The sequence below is a fragment of the Mirounga leonina genome, unplaced genomic scaffold, assembly GCF_011800145.1.
Source record: "Mirounga leonina isolate KUSES-001 unplaced genomic scaffold, KU_Mleo_1.0 Mir_168, whole genome shotgun sequence".
NCBI lineage: Eukaryota > Metazoa > Chordata > Mammalia > Carnivora > Phocidae > Mirounga > Mirounga leonina.
The window spans coordinates 29,784,670-29,800,505 of NW_023270426.1; the positions used below are offsets into that span (position 1 = coordinate 29,784,670).

At 43.6% G+C, this 15,836-nt stretch overlaps 1 protein-coding gene across 2 annotated transcripts in view; it reads right to left on the minus strand.

Annotated features, from left to right (window-relative positions):
- PPP2R2B (protein phosphatase 2 regulatory subunit Bbeta) overlaps nucleotides 1-15,836 on the minus strand; it is a 448,022-nt gene that overhangs the window by 100,606 nt on the left and 331,580 nt on the right. For both annotated transcript variants that reach the window (XM_035014406.1, XM_035014407.1), the window contains 3 exons: nucleotides 11,863-11,960; nucleotides 8,804-8,969; nucleotides 3,033-3,145 (listed from right to left, as the gene is read on the minus strand). In XM_035014406.1, the coding sequence (XP_034870297.1) occupies nucleotides 3,033-3,145; nucleotides 8,804-8,969; nucleotides 11,863-11,960 (377 nt within the window). The remainder of the gene's footprint in view (nucleotides 1-3,032; nucleotides 3,146-8,803; nucleotides 8,970-11,862; nucleotides 11,961-15,836) is intronic.

The following is a 15,836-nucleotide window of genomic DNA, read 5'->3' on the forward strand; positions in this document are numbered from 1 at the left end:
CATGTTAGTAAATTACAGCTTGATTAATATCACGTCAGCTCATTCTCTGTTTGGAGTCATTGTTCTGAATCTATGGTCTTCAGGGTTGCTTGTTTTTTTTTTTTTCTTCTTCTTCTACTACTGGGATCAAAACGGAAAGGAGGCTGGCCTTTTCAGTGTTTTCATCCAAAGAATGTTGCAGTGTGGATGATTACGCTGAAACACAGGATATTGGAAAGCCTAGGAAAGTAGACGGGGTGAAATCAAATACGGGTATTTACAATATTATAGCAAATGTGTCTCTCTAGTTGATGTAGTAACTATTGAAATGATTGAAAAGTAGCAGAGGCTACTTTTATAAAAAAGTACTTTCATAAAAAAATGCTAGCTCGGGGGAGCCTTAGAGATGATAAAATCCAGTGACCACAGACCCCCTGTCTCAACCACCGGGGGCTTGTGTTAAACGTGTAGATTTTGCTGGATCACCTCCATTTGCTGAAGGGAATCACTGGGGTTGGGTCCCGGGAATCTGGAACTCGCACCGTGGATGCAACAGCACAGACTATTCATTCAGTCCTCTGTGTGGCAGCTCGGAAACTAAGACTGGAGAGAAGAAATGCGATTTGCTGGCCCCGGGTCACACAGCTTGTTAAGACGAAAGCAAGAACCAGAATTGGGGTTTTCTAACTTGCAGCCACACCTCAAGGCCTCCTTCCACGTTTGATGGGTACCAAGTCCACTTCAGCATCTCTGCTCTAATGGAAACATACACAGAGGCCCTCCCTTCATCATGTGGGCGGCATCTCAGAGCGGCCAACCACAAGGCATATGAAATCCCACAGAATGCCAGGGACACCAGGAACTCTTCGTGGGAACTACAGACGGCATCTGAGAAAGTCCGTTCACAGAGCAAACAAGGACAAGGTGACATCTGGGCAGAAGGTCATGGTATGAACTCCCCAGTGGCACCTAAGCCCTCTGTTTTCCCCACAGGATTGCTGAGTTCCATGGAGCAAAAGACTGTCTTAACTCCCTTTGGACAGCCAGTGGATTGCCTGCCGCTCGCTAGTTATCAGTGAATGGCTTGTAGACTGAATACAACAGTATAAAAAGTATATGAAAAGGAAAAGAATACGAACTTTCTTGTATCAGTAGGGAGTAATAACAGCTATGATAATGATAATGATGAAGATAATACCAAACCAACAGCAGGGACACACATTAATGAGTGCTTTCTGGGAGTGAGACTCTACAAGGCTAAGCACTTCATCACACACAAGATAGCATGGATTTCTCACAAAAATCCCAGGAAGCAGTGAATCCTTGTAATGCACTGGGACTTGGGAGGCACAAGGACTTTAATTAATATGTCCAAGGTCCCCAGGTGGAAAGCAATGGTGCCACAGTTCTAACCCAGGACAGACTGACTCAATGTCCATACTCTTCACTACCCTACCCTCAGCTCTGCAAAACCTCCGAGCCTTTAGAGCATCAGCCCGGCCTGATATGGGAGACTTGCCTGGCCGTTCTTCAGGCTGAAGGCACAGGCTGACAAGAAGAAACAGAACAGCCAATGCTTATTTGCTTAGAAGACCAACGACCAGGTACCTGGGACTACTGGGTAAATACCCGAGAGCCTAGCACTGTGGCCAGCAATGAGCCTGAGTTCATAAAGCACCTGCTGGGGGCATCTGGGTGGCTCAGTCAGTTGAGTGTCTGACTCTTGGTTTCAGCTCAGGTCATGACCTCAGGGTCATGAGATTGAGCCCCACATTGGGATCTGCACTTGGCAGGGAGCCTGCTTGAGATTCTTTCCTTCTCCGTCTGCCCTTCCCCCTGCTCACGCTGTCTCTCTAAAATAAATAAATAAAATATTAAAAAAAAAAAAGCACCTGCTGAATAGAGGAACAAATGAATCAATGAATAAATAAACAAGCGAGCTAACCAGGCCCTAATCATTCAATTCCTGTAGCTGCTTCTAAACCTAGAGTGACCCCCTCTTCTCCCCACATGTGTCCCTTCTCGGTTTTCGGTCTTTAGTAGCTGGTATCTGAAAGCACAGGTCTGACACAGTTTGGAAAGTCCCTTGGGGCTAGGGCTGGTCTCAACATGTGTCTGCTTTACCATTCAGGTTGAACACATCCAAAACCAAACTCACCACCGAGTCCTGAACCACTTTAACCTGTATCCAGAGAGCCTTCCCTTAAAAGTTTGCTTTTAGAAATCCATTTTTAACACCACTTTCCTAAGAGACCTTTCCTGGTCTCCCAGAGCCAAACACCATTTCTTCCTCCTTTGATCAAACTGTAACTCTCTGACACTCCCTGCATTTACCTTACTCTATTTAGTGCCATAAGCATCTTTATAGTAGACCTACAAATCCTTTCTCTACCAGACTGTGTATTTCCGGAGGGCAGGGAGGGAGCTGCTCAGACTAACAGCAGAGATCACGTATTGAGGACCATGGAAGGAGGGCTTTCCATCCCCAGCACATTTTTAGTCAAGTATGGGGTTCACGGTTTTGGGTTGAGTAAGTAGGAGGTTCACTGTTTTACAGACACAGAAACTAAAAAAAAACTTGCATGACTCAAGTTCAAAAGGGTTAAGTGACCACGTGAGATTCTGATGAAGGGCAGAATTCAAACCCAGGCCCATTAGATTCACAAGTTCATGTTCTAAATCACAAGATCCCAATTTGCCACTTGGGTAGTCCCATCCCTTGCACCTTGAATACAAAAGATGCTCAGAACATTTTCGATACCGTGAGCAGACAGAGGCTGACTGTAGTAAGGCATGGTAGTGGCCGTGTGGGCCAGTCTTAGGGGAATAAATGAAGGACACGTATTTGTACTGGTCAGAGCTCAGACCCGTCCTGCTCCTCCCTCTGCCGTCAGAGACTCAGAGCGAGTCTCTGCTTCATCTCCTTCACTCACACGTGACAGTTGCAACCTAGAGCCGCACCCAGCCTGTGGCCACACCGGGGAGCCCTTCCTCGGCACCCGGTGGCCAAGAGAAGTGAAAGACGGGGGCCAAAGCTGCCCCCCCGGGCTCACCCTCAAGGTCGTGATGGTGGCAGGATCCCGGAGCCGGCCCTCCTCATCTTTCAGATTGTAACCTTCTGGCCTCTTATCACGCTCGCTGACTTTCCACAGCTTCACGGTTTTATCTGTGGAGGGCAACCAGAGGAAATCAAAATTACAGTGAAAACCAGCTTGTCAAGGAGTTTTGTGTGTGGAGGGGTGGGGCGGAGGAGATGCAGGGGGAGGTGGAGCTGAGGATGGAAGGGGCTGTTGTTCACGTCAAGGATTCAGGGCATAAATCTTATGTCATCTGGAGGCAGAGCTCATGTTTCAGCACAAAACCATATAGTGTGCCCAGACCAATGGCCTATGACATCTGGAGCTTATATTTTGGTTCATTCAATAAAAATATTTATTGAACACTGAATAAGAGCAGTCACGTATACAGAACTAGCTGTGTCACTATGTTATTAGCACTTGTCATGGAAAATTTATTTAATGCTCCCCATAACCCTGAGAGATAGGTATCCCCATTTCAGGGTCCCACCCCAGCAAGCACTGCCCTGACCGTGACCTGAAAGGCCCTCTGTGACCCGCACTTCCTCGCCCTTTCCAGTCTCACCGTCTGCCCCCTTCGCCCTGTGCTCCAGCCATGTGGCTTCTCTACAGCCCCCCGTATACGCTCTGGTCCCCATGCCTGCCTCGGGCTTCGCACTAGCTGTGCCTTTTCCCGGAAAGCCCTTGGCCGTCTTCCGCAGGTGACTTGTTCCTTCACTTTGCTCTGTTCGTGTCCCACCCCCAGAGGGGCCTTTCCTAACCAACCTGCATCAAAATGTCCCCACCATTCTCTCGCCTGCTCCGCCTGCTTGAATGTTTCCTCTCGCCACTTCTCACTACGTGACCACGGCTTTGTTACGTCTCCCTCACAAGAATGTAAACTCGCCGGAGGCAGGGATTCTGTCTTGCCCATTACTACACACCTAGCACCTACAACAGTGCCTGGGACACAGTGGATGTTCAATAACTATTAGGTGCATGAATGAACGAATCCCGTCTATACAGTGCATCTTGCTAGCAATACTCAGAGATATAAAATGGTAAGAACGTTCATTCAAACGCTCCTTTCCCCTTGCAGTCTTCTTGGAATCCCCAGCTGGAAACTACCTTTCTTCCCTGTGTACTGTTCCAGCACTTCCCATCATTGGCTGACACCTGTCATTCTCCATAGCAATAAAGGAGGGCAAGATCTCCAATGTGTACAGGGGTAAGGCAGGCTGGGGGTGGGGGATGAGTGAGAGGGGCTGGGGGGGCTCTGGGAGGCAGGAGATGGCATGCCCCGCCTGCAGGCTTTCCATCCCTTTTCTTAAGAAAACACGTTTGGGCCAATCAGATCATATGGGTGGCCCACGTGCCTCTGGGTCCTGCATTCACGATTTGTATTCGATCTAGCTTTTCTTGTGGAAGGCAGGGACTCGAATGCCTTCTTCCTCTGTGCCTGCATCGGGTAGGCTTGGGAACCAGACAAGCTTGGGCCATACCCTCACTCTCACTCCAGCCAGCCACGTGGCCAAGGACAAGGGTTCCCAGGTAGTAGGTGCCCCGTTTCTTCAAGTGACAAACAGGAGTACCAGATTTATCAGGAGAAAGAGTACAGAACGCCCAATTCAATGTGAAATTCAGAGAAACAACAAAGGAGATTTTAGTATAAGTATGTCCAACATATTTCAACCTTACAAATAAAGGCACTTGACTTCTCTATGCCTCGGTTTCTTTATTTGTCAGTTGGGGCAAACAGTGCCTTCCCGACGGGGCTCTCAGGAGGATAAAATGGAACACTGGGCATATAGTGCTGAACACAGGGGTGGCCTGCCAATAAGGGATGACAAAGGGCAGCTGTTAGAATTTGCAAAGGGGGAAACTATTCTCTGATAATAACATGCTGCCCTGACAGCGATAGTTTCATCCCGCGGTGATGTCAGCACATCCCGTCTCCTCCGTAATACTGTGGGGAGAAGAGCCGCCCCTCCCCTGGCCTCTAGTAGGGTTCTCTTTCTCCTTCGCCCCTTCATCTCCCTTCTCCGCGTCTCCTCGCCGAAGGCCTGGCCCTCAGAGGTCTGAAATGCACCCCATTCTGAAGTCGGCTTTCAGCAACCATTTGGCTACTTTAACAGGTCAGTGCCCCTGTTTCCTATTATGGGATGATTCCAGCTGGTCACGTGTCCTGGCAGACCCGGCTGGGCTGCTCCGTGTAAGATGTGTGCGCCCTGGGCCGTGCGCTCCCCCTGGCCTGTACTGGGACAGAAGGCAAGGAAGCCTTTCCCAGACCCAGAGTTGAATTCTGCACTTCCTATCTGTACGCCAACGGTCCTCTGCTCCTACCCTCTCTAGACACCCTGCTGCCGCATGCACTGCATTTTAGGATGAGAAAATGAAGCAGAAGCCCTGTTTTATACAGTCGCTGGATTAGGGAAACAGTCAGCTGTAACTCAGAACAACACAGATCAGAGACATTTAACACCGAATATTTCCTATTGCTCGGCTTTGGAATATATCCTGTCCCATTTGCAAGGTGATTCTTCTCTTCTGTTTTTTTTTTTTTTATTATTATGAATAATACATTGCTACACAGAGAAATAGAGAAACCACAGGTAGAACATAAAGAGTAAGAATCAACTACAATCCCTCTAGTCAGGGATAATCCTTGTTAACATTTTGCAGAGATACTTGTGGTATTTTTTTCTCTGCATTTTTGGGGGGTGGGGTACAAACCTATAGTAATACTGCATATACAGATTTTGTATTTTCTCATTTTATTTCCTTCTTTTATTACACAAGTGGTAAATATAATTGCAAAAAATGAAAATGAGCCAGAAAGTTAAAAAAAAAAATTAACATTTCCCTCAATTCCACTAGACAAAGAAAAGTATTAGGAAGATTTTGTATACATCCTTTCATTATATTTTTGTGTGCAATTATATCACTTTTTAATATATGTAATATTCTATGAATAATTTATAATATGCTTTTTCCCTAATCATGTCTATCCATACTAACCTCTACTCCTATAAATATCTAATTTATAAGAGTAAGAATCTGTTATTAATTAAAGGTCAAATAAAGGGAGGTTTAGTAGTAAATTATAGAAAACTCATACAAGAGAATGCTATGTGATGATATTTTAGAAGAATATTTAACAAGTAGGAAGATGCTCCTGTTGTTAAGTGTTATATTATTAAGTAAAAAAAATCTTGTTGCAGAACAGCTTATAGAATAATCCCATTTTCCTTAAGAAGCAAAGAAATTTATCGATTTATCCATGTCTCTGCTTTTTTCTTTAAAAGACATAAATACTGGTTCTCTCTGGATGTAAACACTTTATTATCTTCATTTTGCTTCCCTGTTTTTTTCTAAATTTTTTTTTTTATGAATACATACTACTTTCATAGCATGCAAACCAAATCAAGTATACCTTTCCCTCTCATCATAAGAATTAAGACAGAAGTAGAAAGCAAGGTAAAGCAACGTGTTTCACCTGCAAAGTAATTTCAAAGTCTAGATTCACAATGGAATGTTGGTTCTATTTTTCATGAAAAATGGTAAAGTTGAAAATATATGCCAACAGAACATAAAAACTGCACCCAACTATAATGAGAGAAGCACATTTTTTTTTTTTTTTTAAAGATAATTGATGGTGAATTCAATCCAATTCCCCATGGCTGGGTTGCCTGGAGTCATTCTCGACTTTATTATCATACAATTTTTCTTGACTTAGTATCTTGAAGCTTTGTGGATAAAAAAAGTCTAAGGAACATGTGGCTGTTACTATGAGTAATGACTTTTTCTTTTTTCTGGCCGGCTCTCTGAGTAGTTTATCATTACTTGTGGCAGCTTTTAAACACAATCTTATCATCTATCTTCATTTTCTCTTTTGTACAGTAATTCCAATTGTCTTTCATTAATTTTTGCATGTTAACCTATTTGGCTTAAGGGGAATTCTCAACCTCAATATTAGTACAAAAAAGAAAATTGCATAAGAACATGGGAATTTTTCTTCTAAGAATCATTTTGAGATGCTGTTGGCATATGAAATAGCATCCCAAATGAGAAGATAATATCCTTGTTAATCAAAAAACTATTTAAAAACTCAATTAACAGAACATTATGCTATATAATTAATCTTCATTGCATTTCAATGATTTTGGTCCCATCCCCCCCACAAAGCACTTAATAAGTCTTTGGATTTTATAGTAATAATCAATAGGGTAAATTTCACAATATAAAGTAAGCTAGCCATAGCAGATGATCAGACACTTTTCCTCTGCTGGCAATAATTAAGTCAACATCATCAGAAGTCTCTTTTATTCTAAAGGGTTGGATATGCAGAGCCTTTAAGTAAAACTTCACCAGTGAAACAAACAAAAAAAGAAGAAACATTCATGTGGTCTGGCTTTCAAGAAATCAGGGTTGAAAAAAGTAAAGTGAACAATACAGACAGTTCTGAGAAAGAATTAAATTACTGAGAATCTGGAAAAACAGATGAGTGGAGATCTGGTCATGTTGAGATAAGCCATGCTTGAATAGCCCCAGACTGGCTATTTCAGAAGTGCGAGTGTTTAGATTTGTACACTGGCTTTATAATCAAGGGAGTTTGGGTTCATATGCATTAAAAACTTTCCCCCTCTTTTCAGAAGAGTAAAATAAAATTCACTGTAAAGATTTAGAAAGGAAAAATGAGAAAAGGAGCAAATCTACAAGACACTCCACTTGCACGATCCAAAATTAATCATGATAAATCTTTCTGTGTGTTTCCTTTCTGTCTTCAAAAACACTAATATATGTCTGATCCTATTACATACATGTGAGCAATACCTTGTCAGTGCTGGGGATAGGCAAAAAAGCAAATCCCTGGCTTCTTGACTTATATTTAAATGTATATTCCTCCTAGGCAGACTCACACGTGGAATGAAATGAAGCGCTCTCCAGCTTATTTGCTTGATAGAGGTTTTTCAATTTTTATATGCTAACCCTCTTAATTGTGACGCTATTCAATTAGCACCCTTTAGTATATGATTTTATTCTGAATTGTTCTGAGCATAGATGGCTTCTTTCAGCAAGGGTATCATGAACCTTAAGGGCAGGTCATTCCACTGTGTAAAGATTTTACGAAATTAATACGGAATTTGGCTCTCTATCCAACCCCCTGTGTCCTCTCTCTCCAACCTATTTCTATCAACTCCCCTCTAAAACAACAAATGGTATAGGAAGAGTATGGAGGTGGAGAGAGAGAAATAAATCACTTCTTGGTCTCTTCTTTGGTAGGTCCCCCTCTCTTCTTGACCTGCACTCCTGGCCAAGAACTTGATGGTGTCAGAGAGACATGGCCATCTCCTTTACCAACCCCCAAATATATTCAGGGATTAATAATTTCTATTCAGTATGCCAAACTCATAGGGATGGCATGGTGAGTTTTCTGAAATGTGTTCCCAGAATAACACTTAGTGAATCTTAAGAAAGGAAGTCAGATTCTAAAAACACCTGGAAATCATCTGCATTAGTCAAAAACTATGGATAATGGGTCTCACGTAATTCGGTCATAAATTTGTTATTTTTAAAAAGGATAAGTGCTATATACGGACGGCCTACCCTGGTCCAGGCACTCTGGTAGACATCTTGCAAATGCAGTTTGGAAGTTTTTCAAACAGCTCGCAAGGTAAAAAGAAAAACTGAGCACAAGAGAGACTGAAATACATGGCTTGCTGACATATCTCTGCAAAGACCAAACAGGCAAAGTGACCTCTACGTACCATTAGTAGACAGAAGGAAGTAGGCTGCATTCTGCTGAGGGAGCCATCTTATTTTATTGATTTTTTCTTCTATTTCTAAACTCTTCAGGTAATCGAACTCGGGTTCATGGCTCTGGAATGTGCTGTAAACATTGTATTCACCCCTACGATGAACCTGATTTTTACTCTGTAGGAAGGGAAAAACAACACACACGAAAGATGAAGTCACATAAGCCAACTGCAAATTCACCAATTCCTTCTTTTTGGGGGCAGACTCACTGCGGTGGGATGGGGCGGGCCACGTCAGTGTAGAATGAGGGCAGAACCATGGCAACAAGTTTACCTTAGCTTACTGGCCTCCCCAGCATTTGGTCACGCGCCCCTATTGGTCAATACTGGCACCTCCAGTATACAACTATTTATAAATTATATGCAGGAACTTCTGCACTAATATATGGTGTCCACAGCATATACATAGAAATAGATATTAAAATAGGACAACTTAAAAACACATATAAATAGAAATTCTAATCTTTTCTTTGGACATCCTAATGGATGTCTTGGACACCCTTCAGAGTGAGCCATCCCACACCGAAGTCCACACGTCTATTAATCCCTCACAAAGACTCCAAAGCTATGGCATCTGCACCTTTCGCTAGCCTTTTAAAATCTCACCAGATCCTCAGAGAACCTCTGAGAGATCGGCAGTGCAGGGAAATGGACAAAAGAGGCTCAGAAGTATTAAAATGACCTCTCCAAGGTCACACAGCTTATACACAGCAGATTCGGACATCAGATCTCTCCCTCCCCCCATTTTCTTCTGGCACGAGTGACAAAACGGACATGAGCGCAGAGACGCCACCGGAGTCCCTGGGAGGACTGTCAGACTCTACCCCCCATGTCCCCCCATCTCCGTTACGCACAGTGAGCACGGTGCGCAGAGCAGGAACTACATTAAGGATGCTAGAACGAAACTTAAAGGAAAGGATCTGCAGAAGGGGGCAAGGGTGAGAAGAAAGGTGGAGAGGAGGACAAAGAAGGTGTTAAAGAAACAGGAGAAGGGGAAAAAAGAAAAGGGAGTTTTTATTTCAGGTGTTTTAGGACGTTATTACCAAGAGCTTCCAGATTCAGGCTTTGGAAAACTGCTCACAAATTCAAATTCAGGTCTTACTGAACATGTGTCGTAGAAGCTTGACTCTGAAGAAAAGGCTCAATTAAAAAAAAAAATCATATTTCTGGATGGATATTGAACATTCAAACCCAAGTCTCCATTTACTCAATTTGATGGGTGATGGTGCTGATGGCCTGTGTTGAGCATATTTGCAAGGGTCCTAGGAGCAAATTGTCCAGGAGTGGAGTGTGCCTACCGAGGAGTCACTCACAGAAGTCAGAAGCCAGCCTGACTTAGATGTTGTCCCCTGGCTTTGTTTCTCAGGCTTCGAGCTCATTCCAACCCGAAGCCTCGCCACAAAGCGGAACACTCAACTGTATGCCCCTCTCTTCAACATCTATTTTTTATTGAACAAAACCACCCTCCTTTGGAATACGTGTCCCTCTTCCTTCTACTACGGACTCAGGCTTCTCAAATAGTTTGGTCAATTAAAACAGGTGAAACCTATAAATAGCTAACGGAAATCGTGGAGCAGATTATGACCAGCAACATGCTGCCTTGGGTAATTTATGTTAAATAGTGGCTCTGGTTCTTCTTTATCATCACTATGGACCTAACTGGATTTTCTTTTAAAATGGAAGAAGGTTTGAAAATCACTTTTAAAAAAGGACTTTAAATGCTGATATCCTGCTTACTACAGAGACAGCCAGTCCACCTTAACAATAAATTTATAAGAGTTCTGATTTGCTACCATCCAAATCAGACTGTCAAGTGTGTGTAGTATGTGCCAGACCAATTAGCACTAGGCAGCTCTGGAAAAGCAGGAAAAATTCCAGGTCACGAAGAGCTATTAGTTCCTACTTGCCAACCACATTTTCGTGTTTCCAGGGCCAGTGGAATCGGCCGGGTGCCTGATTTAATGCTGAACACTTGAATTTAGACAGAACCCCAAGGGATCACGATGCCCTTATAGAAATTAATTGCAAATAATGTGCAATTACCAAATATATCACCTCTAAATGAGGCTTTCCTTTTTTTGAGGGGAGGGGAACATAAATGGCTTTGAAGCATAAAGCAGGCTTTCAATTGCTAGGGAAGTCTCTTGTGAAACCTTCCTCCTGCGACGGGCCTCCCCCTGCGCCGGGCCTGGTGAATCTCAGAGGCAGGCGGTAACAGATGGGAGAGGTCCTAGAACATACACGGGCCTGCTGGAAGCTCCAGGACCATGCCAGGGGAGGCCAAGGAAATCAGATTGGGCTGTAATTCTGTTCTGACAAAACAGAAGCAGACACCAAAAAAAAACCCAACTTAATTTACATGAAAAAGAGAAACAATTCCTAGTGGAGCCCAAGTCTCAGGAGGAAATGGGCTTTTTGACATTCAATTCACTGGAAGTTCGAACTCCTGCTCAGAATGCACACAGCACTGAGCTCCAGGGACCTCCGCGACACCTAGAGTAAAGCACAGGCCGCGTGCATTGGGGAGATGTCTTTTTGTGGGATTTCACTCTCTTTGGTGGGGTGAGCTATCACTTTCTTCGCTACTGACCCCAGGTGTCCTTTTCACATCTGTTGGCAAAGAGCTATTTTTTTTTTCCCTCCTACGTATTCTGTAGGAGCACCTGAAACCGGGAGACTTAATTTCAATGGCTGGAAGAGAAATCCCACTCAAAAAGGAGTTCTCTGCTCAACAAACACCCATGGAATTTCACAGGTCAGATGGGAAGTGGGGTCGTTTTGAATGTGCAACACCCAGGTTGGGAAAGATCAGGCCTGCCCAGAAAAGACTCTATTAATCAGGTGCTTTTAGGAGCCTGAATGTGGAACTGTTGATGTTAATGACTTTTTGGCAGTTTTTAGTTTGCTAGCAAAGCAGCAAGGGTAAGGGCGACACATGAGGATTAAGGAACAGTAGGAGGCCTCTTTTAAAAAGAGAAGAAAATGGGCATTTTGCATTCACTGCCACTTACCTCCTGCTCTCGTTGAAAAATTACAACCCGACCCCCCTTGTCCCCTGTCGCTAGTAATTCTCCCGTGTGGTTGAATTCTACCGTAGAGATAATGTCAGCTGAAAAGGAGAAGACAAAGGCAATTAAAGTAACTGCACACTTACTTTGAAACGATAGATAATAGATATACTTTTCTGTGCATTGAAGGGCTCTGGGCTTTGTCTTTGCAGTGGAATTTACAAGGATTTGATGCTCTGTATTTTAAGCATCATGCCATGAGAAGTGGCATTTGAGAAAGTCAATTTCCTAGATGCCCACACTGCACGGTGGGCTCTTGGAACATCTGGAGAGAACAAAAGGGGAAAGCACATGCAGACCCTTTCGTCTGGGGCAAGAGAAAACGCATTTCTTTAACAGCTCCAGGAAATGGCAATTTTTTTTTTCCCCCGAGAATTTCTATCAACCCCCAGACTATTTACCCACCCAGGATCTTTTGCATTCTCCTTCCTTCTACACAGAGAAACTTCCCCAAACAGGTTTCAAGTGTGGCTATTCAGATGCGGGCTGAGGACTGTGACGCACCAGGGCTGGGGGGAGGGGGGGTGTCTTGAAGCTCAGACATGGAAAATGAAGGGACCCCAGAAATGCTCCAGCTTGACCCATGCTCCCTCTTTCCTGGTGAGCCCAACACACCCTTCTGGAAGAGCACAGCCTTATTCCAACCCCGGGAGCAAGGTGCTGAGAAACAGGGTCACGAGGTCAGAGGGGAGAGGGCAATTTGTACTCCGTATTTCAGAATGAAGAAAATACACAGGCGCCAGGAACCCAGATCACAGATAATTGCTGAAGGAATGCCAGTCTGCCAGGTCTTTCTTCAACCCTGGTTACCCCGGAGGAACACGGACAGGTAAATTACCTATGATTGGATTTAGTAGGGCTATTTTTAGAAAAAATGTCAGAAGTTAATTCCTCTGCAATTATTCCCCTGCAGGACTCCAACAATTGCTACCGAGAGTGCAAATGAGTTTGAAAAAAAAAAAAAAAAAAAAAAAGAGGCAGGGGAATTATGATGGTAGCCTTTGACAGAGGGCCATTCTGAAGATTATGTCCATGTGAGCAAAGCAAAGGGGAAACAGTGAGGTGGAAAACTAAGGCAATTACCCCTGAATAATTCAAATCTCAGATCTCACTTTAATATCATCATTTCAGGATTTTCTTCGTATGCCTGATTTATTCAGGTAAGTAGTGTAAAATTCTCCACTTTGCGTGTAACTGTCCTGTTCCCTATACGAAAACGCTTCTAATGGTCGTTCTTTGTGCACAAGTAAAAAGAGTAAGCACAAGCGACAGCCACGTTCAAGCAGGGCACATTTAAAAGAACAATTCATGACTTCCTGTTTTGGCCTCTTAGATGTCTGACCCCAGGGGCAGCAAATTCAAAGCCCTACAGAGCCATGAGGTGCCAGGGCGTGAAGAAGTAGAAAGCCTGTGGCCCCTCTTAAGGGTAAGTGGCTGCTCAGCTTACGCCAATTGTGGATATGAAATATTTCAGAGTTACTAGATTTTTTTTTAATAAGAAGTTGGAAATGCGGATTTTATGCAAAATCTCTTCAATTTTCTATATTGCCAACTTTTTTTCAAAGCCATGACATAATCAAAGAAATAATCAAAGAAATCAAAGAAATAATCTCGTCTGTGGGCTGAAAATGTTTTGTGAGTCACGAGTTTATAACTTCTGCTCTACCAAGTCTTTCTTCAGAAAAGGCCACACCATTCCTTACTGATGATCTCAACGAGAAATCTAGTCTGTCCACTCAGGAAGACCCCTCCAAATGAACGCGACTTCAAGGAAACACAACCTAAGCTGTGTGGTTACTCAGTTCCTGATGGAAGTTCAGAAGCCCATTTCGGTAACAAGTGCCCATTGCCGAGTAAGCAAGCCCAGCAAGGCTGGGAAGCTGGTACCACAAGTGAATTCTTAGACCACTTTCCTTTGTTAGAGTTTATGTATCTTAGCAAAGCACTTTCACGTAAAGACGAGAGAAGGAGGCTGTTCAGTGTTTGCAGCTGCCTCAGAATGCCCTGGGAAAAGCACTTGAGCGCCAAGATATACTTCTAACACTAGTTCCTGCTTCTGGCTTTTTAGTGAGGGGTTAGCAACGGGGTTATTCACGAAGCTTCCTGACCTTCACAGAACCTAAAGCGGACGGGGCAGTTTCTTCTCACTTCAGGCTTCTGTCAGGTACCTCAGTATGAGGCAAAGCTCTCAAACTACTGAAGACATAAACACCCCCCAGAAGGAAAGAGCAGTGGGGAGGCCGAGTGTACAGGTTACCAGAGTCACGCTTATGTCCTTAGGGCCAACAACTGGCTAAACTGCAGTCTACACCCTTCTTAGCTGCAAAGTTGACAAGACTCCAGAGTTCTAGAAGGTGCACTGGGAACCAAAAGATGGGCCTTCCCTTTTAGTGAAGCTGGGTGTCAGAAGGAAGGAAGAGTTAAGTATACCTTTTCCAAGGTCAGTCTCTGTCTCAGTCTCCAAGAAAACGTTACTCCAAGGGAAACAAAATTCACTCCCCCCAGAGATGACATACATACACATTTGTCCGTTTGTCCAGACTCTCTGTGAAAATGTCTTCACTCTCCCTTTCAGGGGTACACAGGTCAAAACAAGGTAGTACTCAAGCTCACAGTTGAGCCACATGATCCAAGCTAGTGTTACTAGAACTCTGCGTTTTGAGGGATCCAGGCATGGCTCCCGCTAATAAAAATGCCCCATGTATTTTCCAAGTGTTATAATTATCTGTGCTATGTCTTCCTCAAGAACTTGTAAGAGAAAGGGTGATTGGCATGGCAGGATTCTCACATTCTTTAGTCCTCCAGCCAGGACCTTAGCTTTATTTTAATCCTGCCACTCGGTTGGTGTGTATGTTAGCTTGTTTATATCCAGCTGTTGTCTACCTCCCTTCAGAGCACAGGTCACTGCAGCTCGAGTTAATACCTGTTTTGAACTTTCATGTTTCCTGACTCATTTATCATGGCTAAGCCAGTAGGTGTAACCAGAATACTTTACTGCCCCATCCATCTCTGCAGATCTTCATCTATGACTGTTTAATAATTAATGCAAACCTCATGAATCACCCCACATTCCAATTTCAAGATACCCAGACTTCTGATATGAATACTCTTGTTTGCAACAGGCTCTTGGTAGAGCACTTGAAGTCAGAAAAGCCATGCTGCTCAAGATAAAATAACTCTTGTTGAGTATAGAGAAGACACGGCGAAAACCATCAATTAGCAAGCCCTATGACAATAACTTCATCTGGAATCACGGTCAAAAGAAATCAATTCATCAGGTTCAGTATGACTTTTACCTTTAACTGACACGTGTATATGACAACTCATTTTATCAAATGCCGAGCCGAATCACGCCGTTTTATGAAAAGCTCTAAACTGGAGCATTTTCCCTCTGTTCCACAGAGATGTGGATAAAGCGCATGTTTTTGACTAAAAACAAAAACCAGAGGCCAAAAGCAGTTATGGAGGTCAAATGTAGTTAACATGATTTTTTAAAAGGAAACCCTGGGAAGTAGGACGTTTGCCCTGTTCCACATTTATTTGTGCTGATTTAATTTCCACAAGACGGTGGCCTGGTAACCCCATTTCTAGTGCAATAGGCACTGCTAAGACTGAGTTTTTCTTTTCTAAAATCCATCTTTGCATCTTACAAAGGTTCCAGACTAGTAAATTCATACATAAAGTCTCCATTTACCTGAATAATAGAAACTGACTTGGCCATTATATGCCTGTGATTAGGCTGAAGAAATTGAGGGAATCCCCAGCACATGCCCCAGTCTCTCACGGTACCATGCTAGGCTGCAGTCTACATAATGCCTGGGCTGAGCACAACGATTAGGCGATGTACAATCCAAAGAGCAGGGTGACCGTTTTGATAAAATTCTGGCTCAGTTTAAACCTGGAGAGGACCTAAACCC